The 23,166-nt window shown below is 44.1% G+C and overlaps 1 protein-coding gene across 2 annotated transcripts in view; it reads left to right on the top strand.

Moving 5' to 3' along the window:
* The window catches only part of ALCAM (activated leukocyte cell adhesion molecule), a 248,981-nt gene that overhangs the window by 190,649 nt on the left and 35,166 nt on the right, over positions 1-23,166 (top strand). For both annotated transcript variants that reach the window (XM_054974224.1, XM_054974225.1), the window contains exons 7-8: positions 11,768-11,895; positions 12,914-13,043. In XM_054974224.1, the coding sequence (XP_054830199.1) occupies positions 11,768-11,895; positions 12,914-13,043 (258 nt within the window). The remainder of the gene's footprint in view (positions 1-11,767; positions 11,896-12,913; positions 13,044-23,166) is intronic.

The raw sequence follows: 23,166 nt of genomic DNA, 5'->3' as shown, positions 1-23,166 counted from the left end.
GTTAATACACCCTTTTAAAAATAAATAGTGCCCCCTATGATCCACCTCCTCAAATGGAATATTCTTTGACAATAAAATAGCCACTCCGTTTGACTTTGAAGAGCCAGAGGCTGTACTTTGAATATGGTAAACCTAGAGTTAAGAAGGCGAGGTTTTAATGCTTTCAAATGTTTCTTTTGCACAAAGACTATATCGGAATAGTCTTTCAATAAAGAAAGGAATTAAATTTTTTAACATTACTATTCAACCCTCAAATGTTAACCAAAGTTATGCATAGGAAAGGTGCTATCATAGCAGAGGAGGGTGCCAGAGTGGATAAAGTTAATTCTTGTGGTTTCTTTTCAGGCTCCTTTACATTCCAAGATACTAACTTTAATTGTCAATCTGATTTCTCAGTTGTTTCTAATCTCCCTACTGAGCCCACAAAAACACTCCCATTGTTAAGCGATCCCACTTCAGATGGAGCTGAGGAATTAACAGAAGAGTTAACCATTGGAGCTTGTACCGAGGGTCCAGGTGATCCCAATTCTAAATCTTCAAGATATAGATTAAATGTCACTTGCTGGGGTTCCTTTACTTTGCTAAGGTGTTGTGTGGAGTTAAATTATTTGGGTGAAGAGAGCTTATTGTCCTCTGAAGCAACTTCACAGGTTAAAGCCAGAGATGAAACCTCTGCAGCAGGCGGATCTAATGCCATGTTGTTGACCTCTATGGTTGGCTGAGTCTGACATACAGGTACTAGACTACTGCCTTTAATTTCCAGAAATCTGGAATTCAGGTGCTCCAGTCTATTAGTAATTTCTTCCTGTTTTTTATTGATGGATTCTTGAAGGCTTGTGGACATTGTAGGGAGAACTGCCTCCATGGATAACATTTGCACTTCTGTGTTATTTGAAGGAGCTCTTAGCAAAGGTTTTTCAGTTGGTGCCATCAAAGTTGTTGGTGAAACATAGTCTGGGCAAGTCTTAGCCTCTTGGCATGATTCCCTGCTTCTAGAAGCACCAGGAAGGAGCTAGTTAGACCTTCTTCAATTGAATTTTCCAGATGTTGATTTTTGGTTCCATCTTGTGACTCTTGGAGAGCTTTATAGATATCTACTTTGACTAGGACTCCTTTTTTACAGGTAGTTGTAATAACCCTCGGAAAAGGATCTTCTGTTTTTGCTTGAACTTTGGCTGTTTGCAGCTTGGGGAGCAGGGGAGACACTATGGAGTTCTCAAAGACCTTTAATGGGAAAATTCCTCTGGATTCAAGAAAGCTATTTTGGCAAAGCATCAGAGAAGGTATTTTTGAAGTGTTGAAAGTCAACATTATTCTCTGTGTTTGATTCAGGCTGATCAGCCTTTCAACTGAGCATAGATCTATTTGACTGCAGCTCTCTGGGAGTAGTGATCATAAATGAATAGTAACTTGGTTTTTAGTACTCCAGTTAGGTGTCTGTCCTCTATATTGGCAGATTGTGAGAGAAAGCTTATGTGGTTGCAGGGTCAAATTGTATCACCCCCAATTATCTTTTGGCTGCTTTGGGTCTGCATCTGCTTTGTCTCCTTCTGCCACAAAAGTGCCTGCTCTACCAGAACTTATTAAGCTCATTGGCTTTATTACAGCCTTAAGGAGCTGATCAAGTTTAGAGTTGATTTCCTTAAGCATAATAAAGATAAGGTCTACTGTTTTGGCTATCAAAAGAGAGAGATCTTTCAGAGCATAATTATCTCCCATTTTATTACTAGTTTCCTCATTGCTTCTTTCCTCTAGAGAAATATTTAGAAGAGGGTAGTCAGGTTCTGCAGTGAGAGTTTCCTCCAGGTTAGTGTTATCTGCTAGAGGAACATAATGATTGCTGGTTGGAACGGTCATTGTTACAAGCCCCTTTGGAGAAAAATAGTTCTCTGTTCTTTTCTGTTTGCAAACTGGGAGAACAGCTTGGTCCTCAGAGCCCCATCTTTTAAAGTGTTTTTAGTCAAAGGGTTGACACTAGAGTTTGTTTGCTGTGTCTTACAGCTAAAAGCTGTGTCTTTACAGCTGAAAGCCCTCAGATACTGTATTCATTGGATGGTCCGTGGGAGTGTCAGGAGTTGGCTCCTATAGTTAACTATCCACGGGTGCAACTCGGTTTCCGTGGCATGACGCAGCTGGAAAAATTCAAGGTAAAACCTCATAGCTTATTTAGCCAATAACAGCTGTTTTTTGTAGTTCTTAATTGAAGGAAAGGCTAGGGTTTGTGGAGACAAGTTTCCTCTAAAAGAACTGAGGGAAGATAAAAACAATAAAATAAAATAAAAATAAAACACAGATATTTGCAGAGAGCTGTGACAGAGGCTTTCATCTCATCACCATCTTCGTTGTGAATCTGCTAATATACTTTTAAATGAATGGTGCAATTGCATTTACATACTTTGAACTTCACTTTATTAAATTAGTAACAACTGCTATTAGAAGAACATTAAAGAATTAAGGTGCAGTCATCATTGTGAATAATACCTTTATAAGCACCAACCAAAAATACAATCACAATTACCTGTCGTACTCTATGAATTACTCATAGGTGAAACATAATGGCCAGTGACATGGTCCATCTATCTGCAACGTGTCCTAATCTGCTAAGGCTGTCAGGCATCCCACTATGGCAGTGATTCCTAGAACTGCCCAGTGTCACTTCTGGGTTTTCCCTGGAAGGGATGTTGTGGCACGTGCTGTACCTTTCCAAAGCTCTAACTCATTGCCAGGCTACCCTATAATCTATGTGATAAACTACTGATGGATAATATACATCAATTATCACATACGTTCTCATTTTAGCTTTAACTGCCTCTTCCTCTTACAAAGCTCTATGTAGCAAGATCATTATTTGGTTTGGAAGAGTGTGGTTTATTCTCTCTGAGCATATCTGAGTGTATTAAATAGTCCAGTGTGGTAACAGGAAAAAAAGATCATTCACAGCAATGCAAAAAGAGTATGTACATCAGAGAAGCATTACCAATTGCATCTATCATTTGTCTCAACTTGTTTCAAGATTCCTAGATTAACCTAATATTCATCTTATCGAGTATGGCTGCAGTTAACAGTGCTCAACCTGAGCTGCTCCTGGAGAACAACAAAAGGAAATTTGAACATATTGATATAGGCTGTTTTCACATGCGCCCCGGGAGATCACGCAAACTCACGGCATAAAGCGTCTTCCTAGCACGATCTCCCAGCATGCTCCCTTTTAATGATCCAATGATGTTAGGAAAAGGGCCATTAAATGGGATCGTGCCAGGAAATTGTGCTAGGAAGACACTTTTATGCCTTGAGTTTTGCGCAATCTTCTGGGCACGTGGCCGTGTAAAAATGGCCTTAATTTAAGGTGGAAAGTTTATGTATGGACAAAAGGAATCTGGAGGATCCTTCACAACCTTAATCACCACACAATGCAATGGAATGCAGACCTGCTCCTCCCTAAAGCCCAACATTGGGTTGAATAAACTGGAGGACCATTCTCCCCAAGGAGTTTGGAGCCTCCTTCCTGAATAATCTTACCCTAATAAATGACCTAGGTCTCCAAGATAATGAGCAATAGGCTGCTCCATCTAGTTCTCCCCCTATCTTAATAATGGTACAGGAAGATTCTTATCTTCTCATTAATCTTGTTATTCACCCAACCTTTCCTCCAGAAAGCAATTTTAATTTTTTTTGCAAACCAGGACAACTCTCTGTAATGATTTCAAGTAAATGTGTGCATGTATCTTTAAATGCTTGGTGTGAGATAGGTGAAGAGTGAGGGTGAAAGAGGGGGATGAGTGAGTGATATGATTGGCTCATGACTGAGAGTGTGGGCGGAGTGAATGCAGTTTAGACTGAGAGTAGAGAGAAAGGTTTTTTAGTCAGAAGAAAGCAGGCTAGCTGTGTGCTGCCTGAGTATGTTGAAGTGTTTATGAGAGAAATATAACTTGTGTGGAACCTGAACTGAGCATTTTTGTGAAAGAACCACTCAGTCAGGGAAAGAGGCCAGCTGTGTGCTGCCTGAGCAGGTTTAATATTTCTGTGAATAGGAGTTAGAGAAAGAGAGGCTGGCTGTGTGCAGCCTGAGTAACTTTAAGCACGTCTGTGAGAGAAATATTGGGTCAGAGAAAGAGGCTAACTGTGTGTGAAGCCTTAGAAGAGATCTGTGTGAATGAGTTTATAGGAAGTAACTTTAAGAACTGAGAACTACTTTTATTTAGTCAAGAAGCGTATCGGTTTCATAAAAGTTTATTTTGTTTTGTTATATCCCAGAGTAGCTGTCATTGCTTTATCCCATTCCTATCCTCAGGGCCACATAGAACCACGAAGGAGCCTGACGCTTAGGAACGTTACCAAAGGGAAAACTTAAATAAAATATATTGGAATATAATATTCCTGGTGGCAGCAAACTACCCAGAGGGTGTTAAGGGAAAGATTAAAAGAAAAATCTACTCAAAAGAAAGTAAAGGCCGTAACACTCTCATTTTCAGTATCGGCTTCCTCCCCACTTTAAACTTAGGTGAGTCTTCAGAAGTACAGGGCAGGCTCTAGCAGGTACGTCATCCTCCTATACACAGCCATCTGTCACTTCCAGTCTTTCGTTCACTTATCATTGCCCCACCTTATGACCTTAACTTCTGTACTATAAGTATAGCCCACAAATCCCCAATGTTGTGCAGCAGTTTTTCCAGCTACTGCCCCTGTGTGGCAGAGGTTCATTGGGGACATGAGCTGGTCTCCATACTGCACTCTTCTGCTCTCCACATCAGGACTAAAGGATTTCCACACTCTAAGAGACAGGTCATACACTCCCCCATTTTGTTTTCCTTTATAGACAGGTAGTTGTTAGGGAAAGGTTTTTGATTTGCAGCTTTGCAATCTCTCTGTCTTTCTCTCTCTTGTATTTCTTGTAACAGTTTAGCTTATGATATCTCAATTCAGTTTATGATATCTCAGTTAAAACCCTTTTCATTTTAAGACTGCATATTTCCCCTCATTATTCTGAGTTCTGGGCTGGATGTAGACCTTGGTATACACAGTTAAAGATCCCAAAATATTGTTTTAAATACCCTGCAACACATGTGTTTGTTCTGGGCCAGCAAGGGGTCACTTTTACTGGGACTCCAGTCTGTAATTACAAGTTTAGCCAGTAGCCCTACTCTAGAGGAGCCCAGACCTGGCTAGCTTGAAGAACTCAGGACATTAATGCTGGGATGTTGCTAATTGTGGAAAAGGTCACTATTGTAAAGTTGTATGATTTGGCAGGTTAATAATGTTGCAGTCTTTGTTTTTAATTATTAATTATTTTAATTATTGTCTTTCATGCCAATTGGGACCTTTGACTGGAAGGCAGGAAATTTCAGGTGTATAGTCCAGTTTCAGCTGTGACCTAAGAGTGGTCTAAGATGATTCTATCATCTTTGTATTTTGCTAACATTATAAAGGACATTCTTAATGGTTGCTCTGCAATTCTCTTCTCCTAGAATTTACCCAAATAGGAAGAACAACTTTCTGTTGAGAACAGAATTTGTTGGTTGAGGGTTAACCAAGTACACTATTTTAATTTACTATAGCTGTATTCCCATACTTTATGAGTTTTTGCTATGGTTGAATAAATATCACTCAATCCATTTCTTACTTGTTCCATAGGTTTGCTGTACCAAATATTCCATATAATTATGATGATCACTGAATAGTTCTGTAAACTTTGTATGAATGTGTAACAAACTGTATTTTGATATTTATAGAAATCCATACTTCTGTTGTGAGAATATATAATCAAATGCATAACCAAGTTGCACACCTTCCCAGGACACACAAAGTAAAAATGGAAGAAAACACATGCAATGCCATTCTGTAATATAAAAATCTGGGTTCAGAGCAATATATCTGGACCAGAAATTTGGCAGTATCCTTAGCTTTGATCCAAAGATGTTGGCATGCAGCAACAGGCTGCATACAAACATACAAGGATTTGTACCATGTGCAGCTGCTGAGCAAATGAAAGCCATTGTCAGTTTTGACATCACCAGTCTCGTTTTGAAAGGAGATAAGGGCCATGCCTAGGGTTCCCAACTGCCCACTGGTGGCATGCAAACTCCTGTTCATTTATGCCTCTGCCTACTAATCACTAGTAAACATGGGCACGATCCATAAAAAAGCCAAACCATGGGGTTCGTGGTTTGTGGCGTTTTCACAAACCAGGAACCACGAACCCCACGAACTGGGGCAAGTTCACAAACCAGTTCATGGGGGCAGAGGAGGCCAAAAAGGGCCTTCCCGCCCCTCAAATGGCCGCTGCAGCAGCCATTTGAGCGGCAGGAAGGGCATTTTCAGCCTCCGCCCTGCTGCAGGACTGCACAGCGGCAGATGAGGCCAAAAACGCCCTTCTTGCCCCTCACTGGAGGAGGGGGAGGAGACTGCGGGCCCACAGGGCAGCAGAGAAGGCCAGAACCACTGCTGCTGGGTCGCAGCCTCCACCACCCCAGTAGCAGAGCCTAGGTAATTGGGTAGCTGGGGTGGGGTTGAGAGGCTGGGCTGAGGGGATGGGGCTGCAGTTTTGTCCTGCTTCGGGCAGCAGCTGGGTCTGCAGAGTACTCTGGTTTGTGGGCTTTGGATTCCCCCCCTGCCGCCTGCCAGCTGATAGTTTAAAGGGACCTGCTGTGGCAGGAAAAGTTTAAATGGTCATTTCCCCGCTGCTCCAAGCGGCGGGGAAATGGCCATTTAAACTGCCCCTTTCCCTGCCACTGCAGTGGCACAGAAAGGGGCATTGCCCTTTAAAACAAACAAAATGGAACCAGTAGACCAGTACCATGGAAGTTCATGGAAACCAGCTTCCACAAACCATTAGTTCGTGACCCATGAACCGAGCTGGATCGTGGGTTTTTTGGGTTCGTATTCAGGTTTGTGCCCATCTCTAATCACTAGCAGGAGGTGGCTGCCCGACCAGCTCCTGCACTGGCAAGCAATCTGGAAAATCTGAAGCCCATGCGTTCCCAGGCGCTTGTGATGATGTCACTTCCAAAAGTGATGTCACTGCACAGGCTGAGGAAATGCTCCCATGCTTCATGCAAGCCTGATTTCAGCCCCAAACAGGCTGATTCTTAAAGTATCAGCCCTACGCACTCCTGCAGCCAGTGTGATGACTAGACATGGGCACGAACCGCATTACGAACTTCAAAAACCCACAAAATTGGTAATCACGCGATTGCAATCCGGCAGATCATGATTGTCCACGGCCAACGAACCAGCATTCGGAAGAAGCCTGGTTCGGTGCGTTTGGCCGCGGTTCGGGAAGCCAGACAGTCAGGCGCCATCAATCAATTCCCCTGGAAACGGAGCCAGGGGAATGCCTGAACTCTGTCTGCGCTCCTTCTGTTGCCCTGGAAACCCGAATTGAAGCCCAGCTTGCCTTGATCAGCAGATCTTCCTTCCAACCATGGAGCTGGAAAGCAGTTACAAGTTGGGAGAAGACACCCGGGGGAGGGAGGGGGAGGGGTGTTCTGTAGCCACGGGCACTCCAATCTCATCCCTGCAAACCCTGATAGGCAGCTCTGACGGCCAAACACAGACCTCCTGCATTGCTCTATGGGACCTCAGCTTATAAAAAGCACTGCGATCACAGTTCTGGTTTCACTTTCAGCGAGCAGTGGAGTGGGACGGAGCTCTTGCTTGCTACTTTCTAGCCTTTGGGGAGAGACAGAGAGTATAATTGAGCTGGGATTTTTGGGATAGCATCTATCTCCTCTGGTTCCAGGGCTGCTGCCTGACTCTGGGGCCAAGCTCAGTGGGCACCTCGGCTGAGGGCTCACAGTAGTATTAGTGCCTGATCTGGTCAGGCTTCTGGGAGTGGTGGGCTAGGGCTCTAGTCTCTCCCTCCCTCTGGTGCCAGGGCTGCTGCCAGGCCCTGGGGCCAAGCTCAGTGGGCACCTCGGCTGAGGGCTCACCAAATGATTATTATTATCACAATCATTATCATTTTCATTATTATTCTTATTATTACTATTCTTATTATTAGTCTCTGTGCCTGTTCTGTCCAGGCATCTTGGTGTGCTGGGCTACATCTGTAGCCCCAGCCTCTGGTTCCAGTGCTACTGCCAGGCCCTGGGGCCAAGCTCAGTGGGCACCTCAGCTGAGGGATCACACAGTATTATTAGTGCCTGATCTGGTCAGGTCTGTAGGAGTGGTGGGCTAGGGCTCTAGTCCCTCCCTCCCTCTGGTGCCAGGGCTGCTGCCTGGCTCTGGGGCCAAGCTCAGTGGGCACCGCGGCGGAGGGCACACAGAGTCATCTCCTTAACTTTCCTCCTTAATTCTAGTTTGGTGGCACAATGAGTCTTCCTGTTGTGTTGGCCACCAAGGGTGGTTGTGGGGTGAAGTGCAATGGCAGTCCTCCTGGTTTACTTGTGGAAAGCAGTATTGGGTTTGGCTCAGGGGCAACAGAGAGTCCTCTCGCTCCCCCTAATTCACCTGTGGGGGCTGTGGAGGAGGCCAAAAGAGGTCTTTCCACAGGGAGGAGAGAATCTCTCTCAACATTTTGAGGAGGGGTTGGGCTATGGATCCCTGGAGGAATGGTCTTTGTGTTATGAAATATCCCTCCCATCCCCATCCCAAACTCTCAGCGGTGTCCCCGCCTGCAGTCCACCCCTCACCCTGTCATCCGTGGCCAGCTCCACAGTGCAGCCTGTAACTGTTCGTCCTTCTTCCCCTGGGACAGTTAGCGGTCCACGTTCCAACGCCTCCATATGGAGGCACTGTCAGGCCTTTCCAAATGACCCCCGTGTGGTGCAGTGCCGTGCCTGTGATGTCCTGGTGTGCAGGGGCAAAAACTCGAAGAACCTGTCTTCGACAGCCCTGACTTGGCACCTGAAGAAGCACCACCCAAGCCTGTCTCCCTCCTCACCCAGTGAAACATCCGTTGGGGGGAGAAAGGGGGCAACCAGCTCTCCTAAGCAGGGGTCAGTGGGAGGGTCACTTTGCCCTGAGGGTGACGCTGGTGGGAGCAGAGCGCTCTGGCAGGCCACGCTCGTGGAGGTTGTCCCCTTGGGGTCTGGGACAGCACCGCTTAGAACCTCAAGGCTGATGGCTCAGGAAGCGGGCCTTCACATCTTAGCAGAGACGATTGCTCTACATGGCTTGCCTCTATCCAGTGTGGAGTGCATGGGCTTCCACAGGATACTAAAACATTTCGCCCCTTGGTTGTCCATACTGTTGCCACGCACCCTTGCCCATCGAGTCCTGTGGGTATCTCTGATGAGGGCTGGCACATTTGGGTCAGGTTTAGCCAGGTCCAGTCCCACGGCTAACAGACTTTTGAGACCTTGATAGGCCTTCCTGGCACAGCCAGATCATCATGACACCTCCTTTCTGTGAAGGCAGGAAAGTGGGTGATACTGAAGGCAGCCTCCTTTGGGCACTTGCGCAACAGCTCAGGAGCTGTTGCACATATAGTTGAGCCGCACGGTGCCCCTATCCATCACAAACGCTGAGCCCTCTGAGCAGGGGGGAATGGTCCCTCGACTCATGTCCTTCCTGCAAAGGCAGGGTGGCCAATGTCAGCTGCTGCTGCTGCTGTCCCGTTTCTGTCTCCCCCTTTCAGAAACCACTCTGACTCGTCTAAGCAATGTCTCCTGTCCTGCCCATCCCCTACTTTCCGTAAAGGCAGGACGGCGGGTCATGTCAGCCCCCGCTTTACGAGGGACTGTGATTGCGCAGCCGATTGTATTGTATATGGATGCAGTCGGTTGTACAACGTGGCGACTCCCCTGTCAACGGGACTGACAAGACCGCTTTCAGCTGGGTGGGAATGTGTCCCACAACTCCCATCCTTTTTGTCAAGGCAGGAAGGTGGGTGGTGCTGGCTGCTGCTGGAGAAATCCTCAGGAGGACCCTTGGGTGAGGCCCTGCAGTTTCTGGGGGATCTTGTCACTTCCCCTCCAAATGACATGTGAACACGACCCATCCATGGATAAAAGAATTGAAAATCAAAAACAGAGAAAGAGACAAACGTTACAGAATGTATAAGTAGAATGAACAATACCCTCGAATGTATGTGCACACCTTAGAGAATGTCTGTTAACTGTGAGAGAATGGTATATATTGGGAGAATTGTATGTAGAAAACGATAGAGATAGAAATAGAAATAGAAAGAGAGGGGACATCACCCACCCTCTGGCCCTTGCGGAGAATAAACACACACTCCTGTGAGGCCAGGCGGGTGCAGGGGGATCTTCCTACTTCCCCCCACATTACATGTTCTCTCCCTCCCATCCTTTCCGGCAAGGCAGGAAGGTGGGTATTGTCGGCTGCTGCTGCACTGTTCCTCAGTGAGACCCTTGAGTGAGGATCCGCAGTTGCTGGGGGATCTTCCCCCTCCCCCTCCTCATGATGACAGGTCCTCTCCCCATCCTTTCCGGCAAGGCAGGAAGGTGGTTACTGTCGGCTGCTGCCACACTGTTCCTCAGTGGGACCCACGGTTGCTGGGAGATCAAGCCCCCGTCTGAATGACATGTCCTCTCTCTCCCACGCCAGGAATACCAGTGTGCTCCTCTTTGGCCTGGCGGGTGGGCACATGGGGGGTGCTGCTGGCAAGCGGCCAGACCCCCCACCCCTTAAAAGGGAGGTGGCTCGTCGCTACCTCCCCGTGCCCACCAGGCCCGGTGGCCGCCGTCAGTACCCACCATCCGGCCTGCGCTGGGAAGACCAGTGCGCTCCTCTTTGGCCTGTCGGGCAGGCACATGGGGGGTGCCGCTGGCGAGCGGCCAGACCCCCTCCCCCTGAGGGGAGGTTGCACGTCTCCACCTCCCCATGCCTGCCAGGACCGGTGGTTGCCGGCAGTACCCACTGTCCGGCCTGCACCAGGAATACCAGCGCGCTCCTCTTTGGCCTGGTGGGCGGGCACATGGGGTGCCGCCGGCGAGCAGCCAGACCCCCTGCCCCCTAAAGGGGAGGTGGCTCATCGCCGCCTCCCTGTGCCCGGCAGGCCCTGCGGCCTCCGTCGCTACCCACCTTCTGTACACTGGGTCAACGTCAACTGGTAGCTCTAATTGTATCGAGTGGGAGTTTCCTGGGGGCCTTGGATTGGAGAGGGTATAACTCCAAGATCACTTTTGCAATCTTGTCCAAACTTGGGTGATGGTTGTAGGAGAGTCTGCAAAACACTCCCCGGGAATATGGGCTCTCTAAGTGCAACAGGGGCCATTCTGAGCCCCACGGACCGTGAACCGCAAACCGGTTTGGCAACGGAAAATGTTAGTTGCGGTTCGTGACCTCGGGATCGTCTGCGGCACCGAACCACGAACCGTGGCTTTGTTACATTTTTTTGGTTTGTGCCCATGTCTAGTGATGACATCACTTATGGAAGTTATGTCACAATTCGCTGGGAGCGTGTTCACAAGGAAAAAGAAGACCAGTAAATACCAGGCTCCTCCCCTTTCCTGTCAGTTGCCAGTCAGCTGATTCACACTGTTAGCATTGCATTTGGAGACCCATTACATTTAGGGGAACTGCACACATGACCTACTAGAAGGAAGGTGGTTTCCACAATAGGATCACACAGCTCTCTTCTGCATTTTTCTTTTTTTGGTGTAGCTTATGTAGAAGAGAAACTATACATAGTCTCTTTCTTCAGTGGCTTTTAAAATAAAAGCTTCAAGTTTTGTTTGTGTGCTGTTTTGATTTGGCTACTACAGGAATGAAGATGCTCTGTACGTTTAGTCTGTTCTTACATTATCTAATTTCTTTTGTACACATTACAACACTAAAGTTTAATTAATGTTTGTATTCACAGATCCTACAGAGAAGGTTAAAATTCAAGTAGTTTCACAACGAAATACCATTAAAGAAGGAGATAACATCACCCTAAAATGTTCAGGAAATGGTAATCCTCCACCTGAGGAATTTTTGTTTTATATCCCAGTAAGTATTTTCAAATTTCAAAGACTGTTCATTCTGATTGATCTTGCTTTGCTTTTTTTTTGTTTAACTTTTAAAACAAAAGGAAGATAACTTTATGTGCTTATTCAAAATCTGAGGTTACACAACAACAGATCAGTTATTTTTAAAAAATGTGTTTTTCATCTTTTCATTGTAAAATCCTTAAAGATTAAAAAAAAAACTTTCCCACTATAGATCCAGAGGAGTTAGCCATGTTAGTCTGTAGTAGCAAAATCTGGACTCTTTTCAATTTTCCTATCATAATAACCCAACTCCCCAATCTAATTCTCTCAGCATGTACAAGTCTGTCATGGTCAGAATTTTTTTTTTTACTTGCAGTATAACTGGCCTTTGTTCATTGTTCTCTGAGAAGCAACCACTGTCATTTAACTATTTAAACACTATTTGTAATGTCTCTCTTTCATCTTCTGTGGCCACATTATTGTGGTTATCTATCTCTTCATTAGACTTCTTTCAAAGATTGCCACTGTAAACTTCTCTATTTTATATTTGTATACTTTTTTCTTCAAATGACAATTTATTCAAAAACAAAGCCCTGAACAATTTTGAATATTTAAATAGGGATAAACTGAAATTACTAATATATTTTCACTTTTTTCAACCTAACTGTATAGCAATAAGATCACTATTGTCTACCCACTTTGCATCAACATATTATGACATCCTACAAGATTGAAGAATATGAACATGTACATATTTATAACAATCTTTAAAATAGTAGCAGAACTTTTGACAGCAAAATCATTTCAAAAATAAAGTTTAGATATTTTGTATTATTGAAATGACAAATAAAGTGTCAGGAATTCTAATAAGGTATTAGCACAAGTAAATTATATACATGAGGAAGAGAGGTAGGTATATGGCTTGGGGATATTTGACTGCAATTAAAATTGTTTGTGAAAACATAACCAAAGGAAATATGTATTTGTTTCTTTTTTAGTAAATGTATCTATTTAATGTGATTAATTTCCTTTAACAGGGAGAACTAGAACCTATAAAGAGTTCAAGTATTCATATATTATCCGATGTAAGAAGAAATGCAACAGGAGAATATGGATGTTCTCTGACTGATAAAAGTTTAACAGATTCTACTTTAATTACAGTACATTGTAAGTAATTTCATTATATTGCTTAGGACTATCTAGTGTGTTGTTTTAAAACACATGTGAAATGACTATCTACTTCTGTGATCCTATCAGCTCATATACATGGGGTTTGCCTTTATGAACTGGAGAAGAAACACTTGATATGTGCTTGTCCAGTTTTCAGTATATGTATGTGATCAGTCTAGCAATTTAGTTGTGTATTTGTTCACTTCTTCATCACCAAATGTTATGGTATTTGTTAACTTCTATGATTTATTCATACTTTGACATTTTCTACAGACAAAATTTCATTTCTTGGGATTTAAAATTTTCTGATAATTTTGAGAAGCAGAGAAAGGTGAATAAATATATCATTGAACAATATGCTGCGTTCTTTCTGCTGCTGAGGATTAGAAAGTTTTGATGTTTATAAACTTCTAGAAAAGGACTGTATTATATAAATGCCTGTATGTTGACACAAAACTCTTCAAATCATTTTTCTACTATGCAAAAAAATTATGGATACCTGGATGCAAATCACTGTGAGCATGTGCATAGTGCTTATGCATAGACCTTGCCTTGAAGAAAATAAGCTGAATTAAAATTAAGAGGCTATAACGACAAAAGGAAGAGAGGTTTTATGAGTAGTGTTGAGGACTCATACCCTTGCACCAGTGAAATTCTCAGGATCCAGCCATCATTGTTAATGTTGCTCAGGTGGATAAAAGCAGAAGTACATGTTACAAAGTGAACATGGGATGCCCAGCACAATGCTTGTTTTACAGCACTAATGGAGGTATGAGGGCATTTACAGGCGATAATGTCTCCTGGGGTTTCATTGTTGGATTTTTGTGTTTTTAATATGATACAGTTTTTTTCCTAGTTTCAGGGGGAAATGGTCTTGGGGCAACTAAAGGGGAGAATCAGTGGGCACAAAAGTTGAGAACACATATATGCATATTTACATACTTAACAGCCCACTTGTTCTTCTCTGAAAACCATACCTCTAAGATCTGTTATCTGGTTAATCCTAACAAGTTCATATTCTGTCACAGTATATGTAATGAGAGGTTTTTTTCCTATTCCATTGGTCATCACAGCACTCATTTACATTGAATTCCATTTGTCGTTTTGTTGTTCATTCACCAAATTTGGAGAAATTGTTTAGGTCAGCAGCATAAGCCACCTGAGTTTTCACAGTCTTTAATAAAATGTCACTATACACAAACTTAATTAATTACCTGTTACACCTGACTCCAACAATTTATTAACAACATGAATAGTATCAATTCCAATACATGTTCTTGTTCCACTACTTCGTTTGCTCTATGAAAAAGGGTCCCCTCCCCGGTATCATTGACATCATGTTTTTTCAGTGATCCTAGTAAAATATAAAGCCTACACACATACTTGTTAACATACAGGTCTCTCTGCAAACACGTGATGTTTGTACAGACATTCAGTGATAGCAAGCAGAATCCTGATCCTCTTTCTATACATACAGGATATGTAATTTTAAACACTTGAACACATCTTATCTAATAATAAACTGGGTGGCTTATGCCAATTATGAAAGCAGAAAACAAGGCTATCGACAGGCGAGATAGAGGTTTCTATTTTGTAAAGTAGCCAGCACCACTATAAAAGGTTTAATGCAGACTGAGCATACTACAGGAGGAACAACATGTTGAGCAAATTGTTTAAATATATTCATACATGTGTGTGTGTGTGTGTATAGATAGATACACATACGTATATGTATATGTATACACACACACACACACACACACACAGGAAACCCTATTTGGGTGGAAAGGTGGCACAGAAATATTTTAAATAAAATAAATAAATAAAGGTGGCCAGTTAGAGGGGGAAAGAGCAAGATTAGGAAATTGGCCTGCTCAATCACCTGCCAGCACCTAGGCATCTTGAAAAGGAGAAGGGCAGCGGAACTTTTCAAGAGGATGGCCATATTGATCTGCAGTTGAAGAACAAGATCCAGGTTCAATAGCACCTTAAAGACCAACTAGATTTCCAAGGTATGAAGTAGGGTTGCCAGGTCCTCTTAACCTCCTGGAAGGAGAGGGGGACCCGACACTTACCTATTGGATATGACATCACCGTGCAGGCCCCAGGAATGCTCCCAAGCTTTGCACAGGCCCAATTTGGGCCCCCAAACAGGCCAAATTGGCTCAGTTCGAAGCTCGGGAGTTGGGAGCACTCTCAGAGCCTGCATGATGACATCACTCCTGGGAGTCACATCGTTGCACCATGCTGGGAGCATGCCCCTGGAGGCCCGTTCTCTTACCTTTTTCCCCACCAGCCAGGTGACTGGTAGTGGGAGGAGAAGGCTGAGAACGAGGAATCCCCTGCCCCCACCAGCAACACTAGTACGAAGGGAGCTTTGATAACAACCTAACCTAACAACCAACTTTACAGTCAAGTGCCTGTCACACAGATCAGTTTGGGGTTTCTGTATATTCTAGGGACTTCCTAGTATGCAGAAAAGCACTAGTCTGTAATTTTTTTATAAAAGTAAGAAAAAAAGACTAAGGAAAAGAACAGACTGATGAAACTTGACCATACTTATTTGTCTCTGGAATATTGACAGCAAAGTCAATTTAGGAAGAAAACCAGAGGAAGATGAGAAAATTAACCTATACAAGCCCCTAATATATATTATCTTGGAAAGAGGGGAATTTGGATGGAAGATCCTTAAAGAAGTTGAAATTGGTTAATGTACCCTGCAGATTTTCCAAGAAAAATCCTTTTCTCAGTGATTACTGCCTAAACTACCCATAATAAACTGCTTTTCTAAGTTTGTCATATGCTGAATTCCTTTATTTGGCAGTAACCTGCCCTGTACAATTTCAAAGCTAGATGCATTTCCTTTAGTTTTAAAGAATTCTAAAAATGCAATTTTCCTACAATCTTTTATCACCAATAGTTCTAAATAAATACTAACCACTGAGAACTGGCAGACTTAAACATGCACATTAAAGAAAACAAGTGTGTGGGGGGGCACTTTCCGTGAAAATTATGGGGGAATTTCCCCCTTCCAAACACCCCGAGTGGTCATTTCCCTCCTTTTCCAAATACCCTTCCCTCCTCTTCTCTCCCTTCCCAAACACTCTCGTGTGATCATCTCCCCAAGTACCCTTCCCAGTTTGACTTCTCCCCCTCCCAAACACAATTTCCTGTTCCTCCCCCCAAAAAAACATAAATCCCTGTTCATAATCTTTGGGGACTCACAAAGGTGGCATGCAGGCTGGGGCAAAGGTTGGTGACACTTGTCAGGGCTTGTTGCTGCCACCACTGGGCAAGGCCCCAGCTGGGCCGGCCCTGGCATCAGAGGGGCACCAGGGATACTGCAGGACCCTGCTCTGTGGAAGGAGGGGAGGTATACATCACCCAGACTCCCTCTCAGTCCACTCGCTGGCCTGCTCAACCTGGCCTGCTTACCCTCTGCGTCCTCCTTCATTTCCTTCTCCCAGAACTCTCCTCCAAGCCTCCACTCTCACAATGCTCTGCTCTCACACCACACCATCACTCCTTACTCACACCCACCACCTCAGAGCTCTTCCTAGCCACCTTATATAGGGTTTCCTTTCCCCCACCCCACCCTCCTTCTAGGCTTGTTCCCTCTCCTGACTTGGCCCAGCTGTGCCTTCCCTCAGGTGTTTCCCTCCTACCACTAATCCCTTCTTGGCTTCCTTGCCTTGCTGGCAGGGTGGGGTTGAATGCGAGCCATCCTCAGCTGAGGTCTCCTTGGCCTTGCTCACGAGGAGCTGCCCCAGCCAGCTTCTGTGCTGCTGAGCATGCCTGGCCTTGTTCGCGAGGAGCTGCCCCAGCTGGCTTCTGTGCTGCTGAGCATGCCTGGCCTTGCTTGCGAGGAGCTGCCCTGGCCAGCTTCTGGGCTGCCTGCTCATTGATGCCAGGCGGGGCTACCCATCTCCTCCCCCAGAATGCCTGTGGCCGCCCCACCTGGAGGGGCTTGGCTCCTAGCACCTCCTGAGCCAGGCTGCTGTCCTCTAGCCAGGGTGTGGCTCTGGGCTGTAGTGGCTGCTTCTTGCCCTTGGCAGGTAAGGGCTTTGTTTGGGCCGTTGCTGGGTCTCTGTTCCCCCTGCCTTGGCCCTTTGCCTCTGTCCTGCTTAGCCCCCTCTCTTCCCCCTGGAGGGTGGGACTGGTTGGTCTCCCCCTGCTCCCCCCAGCCCTCTGAGGCTTGGGCCTTTCACCTCTTCCCCCTGGAGTGTGCATGTTCTGGACCTGGTTGCTGGCTGGTGTGGTAGGGCCACTGCCTCCTGGTTGCCTCCCACTGCTCCCTCCTACCAAGTCTGGGGGCTGGGACCCAGACCCCGGACAATGCTCTCTGTCCCCAGATGCTGCCTAGCTATGGGCTTTTGATGCAGTCAGCTGCTGAGAGCCAAGCTACAAGTGACGCCTTACACAGGTTGGACACTTATCAGCTTACCTCAAGTTTTGTTTTGTTTTTTTTTATAAATTTTTATTTGATTAGAAACATTCCATATCATTTACAATCACATTCCCTGAAATTTTCCAATTCTAACCCCCTCCCTTCCCCCCCTTTTATTGACTTCCAACAGTTTTCCAACCCCTCATTCTATTTTCCCTCTACTCATATCAACTTTAATACCTTTGTTAAAATATACTTTCAAATTCTTCTAAGCATATCTATCATGATTTTGCTATTTCTAATTCCTTCCCTTACATATGAATAATGCTCTCTTAACCTATCTTCTTCAATGATACTAATAATATTCATTTTAATAATCTATGCTCTATCTTATTCTTTCTAGTCTCTTCAGTACGGGACAAACAATTTGCCCCTCGTTATACATATCTTCTAATACTTCTATAAACATTGCATACATTCATGATAAATCAATCAATTTGACTTATATTCTATATGTTGCTCTTTACTTCCTTTTACATATCCTATCTATCTTAATTTTCTTATTTCACCATTGTAAAGCTATCTAACAAAAATAATCAATATATCCATTTAACATAAGTCAATCTATTAAATCCACATTCCGTATGCTGGTCTATATTCATACTCCCTTATACAATTATTGTTTACTTTCAGAGAAAATAATTTCTGTCCTTATAATTCTTATAATAATAGCACTACTAATACTCTATATAATAATTAATATAATATTTGCTTAGAATTATTCTGTTAACTCTCCACCCCCGGTATAGTCACTTCCCTCTTCTTATATTATATTTCAGTAATTTTCAAACTGCCACAGTTCTCCTCCCACCTCCCATTTTTTCACCAGATATTGTTTCAGCATCTCCCAGTCCTTGTTAAACTGCCCTGGGTCAAGGTCTCTCAATTTTCTTGTCATTTTATCCATCTCCGCCATGTACAGCAATTTGTAGGTCCAGTCCTCAATAGTTGGCACTTCTTGTACTTTCCACTTCTGCGCATACAAGAGTCTAGCTGCTGCTGTCATATAAAATAACAATGTCATATATTGTGCTGGGATATCCTCCATTCCCAAGTTCAGTAGCAGGAGTTCTGGGTTCTTATTAACTTGAAATTGTAAAATCTCACTCATTACTTTTGTTATTTCCCCCCAGTACTGCCTAGCTACCTCACACGTCCACCAGCTTACCTCAAGTTTTGATGGGAAATGTAGGCATCCTGGTTTTACAGCTTGGCTCTCCATTACAACTGCAAGACCAGGATGCCTACATTTCCCATCAAAACTTTTGGGAAGCTGACAAGTGTCCAACCTGTGTAGCTTGGCTCTGAGACGGGCCTCATTTGTCCAGCAGCATGTCATTTATGACCCAGCCATTTGTAACTCTGGACAGGTCATTTGGGCTGCTCTATCACCATGCTGTTTCTGTGAGGCCCTCCAATTCTGTGTACATGTGTAAACCTGAGATGAGTTGTTTGGGGGGGGGATTTAAATTCCACCAATATCTTTTTGTTTGGGTTTGTCATTTTTCTGCAACCCTGGGGGATACCCCAAGGTTGCAGAAACATTTCATTTGTGGCAATTCTAGCAGATTAATACAGCAATATTTTAAACACGGCATTTCTCAAAAGAAAATAAATGGGACAAAAATAGGGCCAGTGATTTACCAGGTTCACAAAATAGAAAATAGGGGCTGTCCTTAGTATACGATGACAGGTGACAAGACAGGACACCCTTTAGTAGAGGCTGTCAAGAAACTGACTTTTCCTAGTCTGTTCCTTGCTTTTCAAACCTTTGGTCCAGATTTCTATACCTGGCTAAACATAGAAAATCTTTTTGGGGGGAACTGTAATCATCATGACTCTGTAGTTTTCAGAGATGAAACTTTAACACACAGGTGCAAAATGACATCAGAGCTTCAAGGTCAGAGGCTATAAGAGCGTTTTTGCATCTACATTTCATCAGTGGAAGGGATCCTGGGTGTATGTGCCAGCTGTAGAGGAATGTGCAACACCTCTGATTGGACAATCAGGATCAGACCTTGAAGCCAGTATGGAATAAAGTAAAGGTTTTTATTCTAGTCTGTCCCTTTGTTCTGTGTCGTTGCTGGTGGACACCTGTGCTACATGTTCTTTGGATCTGGTTATCAAGACTATTGGTCTTAGATTTTGGACTTTGGAGCTCTATTTTGTGCTTTTAGCCTGACAAGGCAACATCTAAGAGGACCAAAATCTGTCTAATACTTTAGGATAGTTATTTTAGCTTTGTTAGTTTCCTTTACTGTTTACACACTTCTATGTTTGTAATCTTTGCACTCTTCTTAATAAACTATTGAGTACACTTTTGTGGTGTTATTTAGGGTCTGAGTACCACAATCTGAGTCCAGTACTTTGCCCTGTTTGCCATAGCTACCCAAGTAATTGTTTAGTGGAACTCAGCCTTGCAGGGCTGACTTTTGTTGTTTAATATCTGGTAGGTCTTGAGATTTGTCTCTCAGTCTGAAGCTGAGGGTTAGCCAGAGAGACTGGAGGTGGCAACTGTTAGCCTGGAAAGTGAGGATTCACTCCTCAGTTTTGAGTGTTTTGTCTTTCTAGTCAGGGTGACCATCCTTGACAGAAGCCACATTAGGTGTTGAAAAATAATACATGGGACAAGTATAGCACCATCATTTGTGTAAGACAGTACTACTTGTGCCAAAATTACCTTCATTTGTCTTGTTTTGTTTTGTTTTCATTATGGATTGCATAGCTGTATAGTAACATGCAGGACACCATCTTTGCATTTTTAGTGTAATAGTTGATATGTGTATAAAATAAGGAGATGGATTTCTTTCCTGCCTATGGTAAATCAAAATTGTCTAATACAGCAACTACAAAGTACCTTGTTTCATGATGCTCAGCTTATGGTAGCAATAACATTACATAAGTAATAACCAAACTATTGTGAATAATTTCTTGAAAATTGTATTTAGCTTCATACACAAGACATTTTTTTCAGTGGGATATATGAAAATAGGTCTATTAGTTTGTTTTTTAAAGAAAATATCACCATCAAAAGATATATTTACTGAAGTGATTGAAAAGAAAATATAATATGGATAGTAAGAACTCACATAAGAACCTACAAATAATATACAAACTTTCTTTCAAAACTTTTTTTATAAGGAACATTTAGTCTGAAAGAGATAGAGATATAGTTTAATATATTTAGAATTAAAAAACAAAAATTTTGTGTGAAAAGATAATGGATCCTTCATCATGGATAATTGAAAGTATCAAGTGTGTCACCTGAAGGTGGTCTCAACTGAAAGATTACCACATACAGAATATCAATCTTTCATAAGATAAAGAGGCCAAGAATTTAATGAGTTCCTGCTTCCTGTGATGCATGTGACAGGATTCCCTCCTGGATGATCTTTTTTGTGTTGATTTTTTTTTCAAGTGCACAGTCTTATCCTGCTTCAAAGAACTAAAGTTTTGAGGAAACATAAAAAGAGAATTACCCTGAGGGAAAAATACCATTCCTTAGCCTTTCTTCCCTGCTACTTTGTGCACAGAGAACTTCAAGAAAACTTGAGAGCATAAGTTCAGGCAGGCTCTATTCAGGGTGAAGAAGAAACATCTGCAATTGTTCCTCGACTAACTTATTTTAGTCTTGTGAAGGTTATTTAGTCTTGGGTCTGGAATCTTAAAGCTTTTTGCCTTCTGATTTATTTATTTATTTATTTATTTTTTCAATTTATATACCGCCCATCCCCAGGGGCTCTGGGCAGTGAACAGTTAAAATCGATAAAAACAAGAACTAAAATCAATATACAAATAATAAAACAAATTAACAAAGTGCAGTGGTGGGGAGAACCCTCCCCCACCCCAAAGGTGGGAGGCCGACATGACACCGCCCCCTTCAATCACTGAATGCCTGGTGGAACAGCTCTGTCTTATAGGCCCGGTGGAACGATAATATGTCCCGCTGGGCCCGGGTCTCCATTGACAGAGCGTTTCACCAGGCTGGGGCCAGGACTGAAAAGGCCCTGGCCCTGGTTGAAGCGAGGCGGGCTTCCTTAGGGCCGGGGACCACAAGTAAATATTTATTCATTGATTGAAGCGATCTCTGGGGAACGTACAGGGAGAGGCGGTCCCGAAGATATGCTGGTCCCAACCTGCTCACGGCTTTAAAGGTAAGAACCAACGCTTTGAACCTGATTCGGAATTCAACCGGAAGCCAGTGCAGTTGGCGCAGGACAGGTGTGATGTGTGACTGGTAAGGTATACCAGTCAAGACCCGTGCCATCGCATTCTGGACCAGTTGTAGTTTCCGGATCAGGCCCAGGGGTAGCCCAGCATAGAGTGAGTTACAGTAATCTAGCCTGGAGGTGACCATTGCATGGATCACTGTAGCCAGGTCCTGGGGCGTCAGGTAGGGGGCAAGTTGCCTGATCTGACGAAGATGGAAAAATGCAGACTTGGCAACCGCCGTGACCTGGGCCTCCATCGATAGGAAGGCATCCAAGAGTACACCCAGACTCTTTACCACTGGCAAAGTTGCCAGTGGTGTCCCATCCAGGGCAGGGAGCTGGATCCCAACATCTGGCAGCCCCCATCCCAGCTGCAGGACCTCCGTCTTCACTGGGTTCAATTTCAGCCTGCTCTGTTTCAACCATGCCATCACAGCCTCCAAAGCTCTGGCCAGATTGTCTGGTGCCGTGTCTGGCCGGCCGTCCATCAACAGAAAAATTTGGGTGTCATCCGCTTATTGATGACAACCCAGCCCAAACCTCCGCACCAACTGGGTGAGGGGGCGCATATAGATGTTAAATAACATCGGGGAGAGTATCGCCCCTTGGGGAACCCCGCAAGGGTGATGGGGCGATAGATCTCCCCCAAGCGCCACCCTCTGTCCCCGACCCTGGAGAAAGGAGACCAGCCACTGTAAGGCTGTCCCCCTAATCCCCACGTCGGCAAGGCGGCTGGCCAACAAATCATAGTCAACCGTGTCAAACGCTGCTGTGAGATCAAGTAACACAAGCAGCGCTGACCCGCCTCGATCCAGATGCCTGTGAAGGTCATCTGTGAGGGCAACCAAGGCTGTCTCCGTCCCATGGCCAGGACGGAAGCCAAACTGGAATGGGTCCAGGACTAGAGCATCATTCAGGAATTCCTGCAGTTGTACCGCCACCGCCCGCTCAATTTAGACCTTTGATTTGGGAAACTCATTGGAGGGGAAGGAATGAGATAATGTTTGACAGGCAGTTAAGTCCCTGGCTATCACCCAGTAGAATTTTTATATATGACTAGCTTGATGCCCATGATTCGCTACGGTATTTAACTACTTTAAATCCCGTTATAATACTTATGGGTTTGTAACATTTTTTGGTTTGTGGGTTTGTTTGCTTTTTGAGCTGGTTTTGTAGTATAACAGCAGAGTACCCGAGCTTCACAAAGGTGTTTGAATAAAGCGAAGCATGTCGATGCCAAAAACTGATGAAGTGAGTTTCGAAATGTAACATTTATTGAAGAGATTTTAAAAGGAAAAGATTATAGTGCAATAAATAAAGTGAAAAATACGTACAACCGGGTTTTTTTCTACTGAAGGACCTCTTTGTAGACCTCATTGGTGGTTTTCCCCTTAGGTGCTAGGATCACTAGGCTGCTGGTTGAACACACTCTGCAGCAGGCCACATAGAACTGACCATGTGA

This window comes from Eublepharis macularius, chromosome 3 (assembly GCF_028583425.1).
Source record: "Eublepharis macularius isolate TG4126 chromosome 3, MPM_Emac_v1.0, whole genome shotgun sequence".
Classification (NCBI taxonomy): Eukaryota; Metazoa; Chordata; class Lepidosauria; order Squamata; family Eublepharidae; genus Eublepharis; species Eublepharis macularius.
Note: the sequence above shows the minus strand (reverse complement) of the source record. Positions and strands in the feature narration are given on the sequence as shown.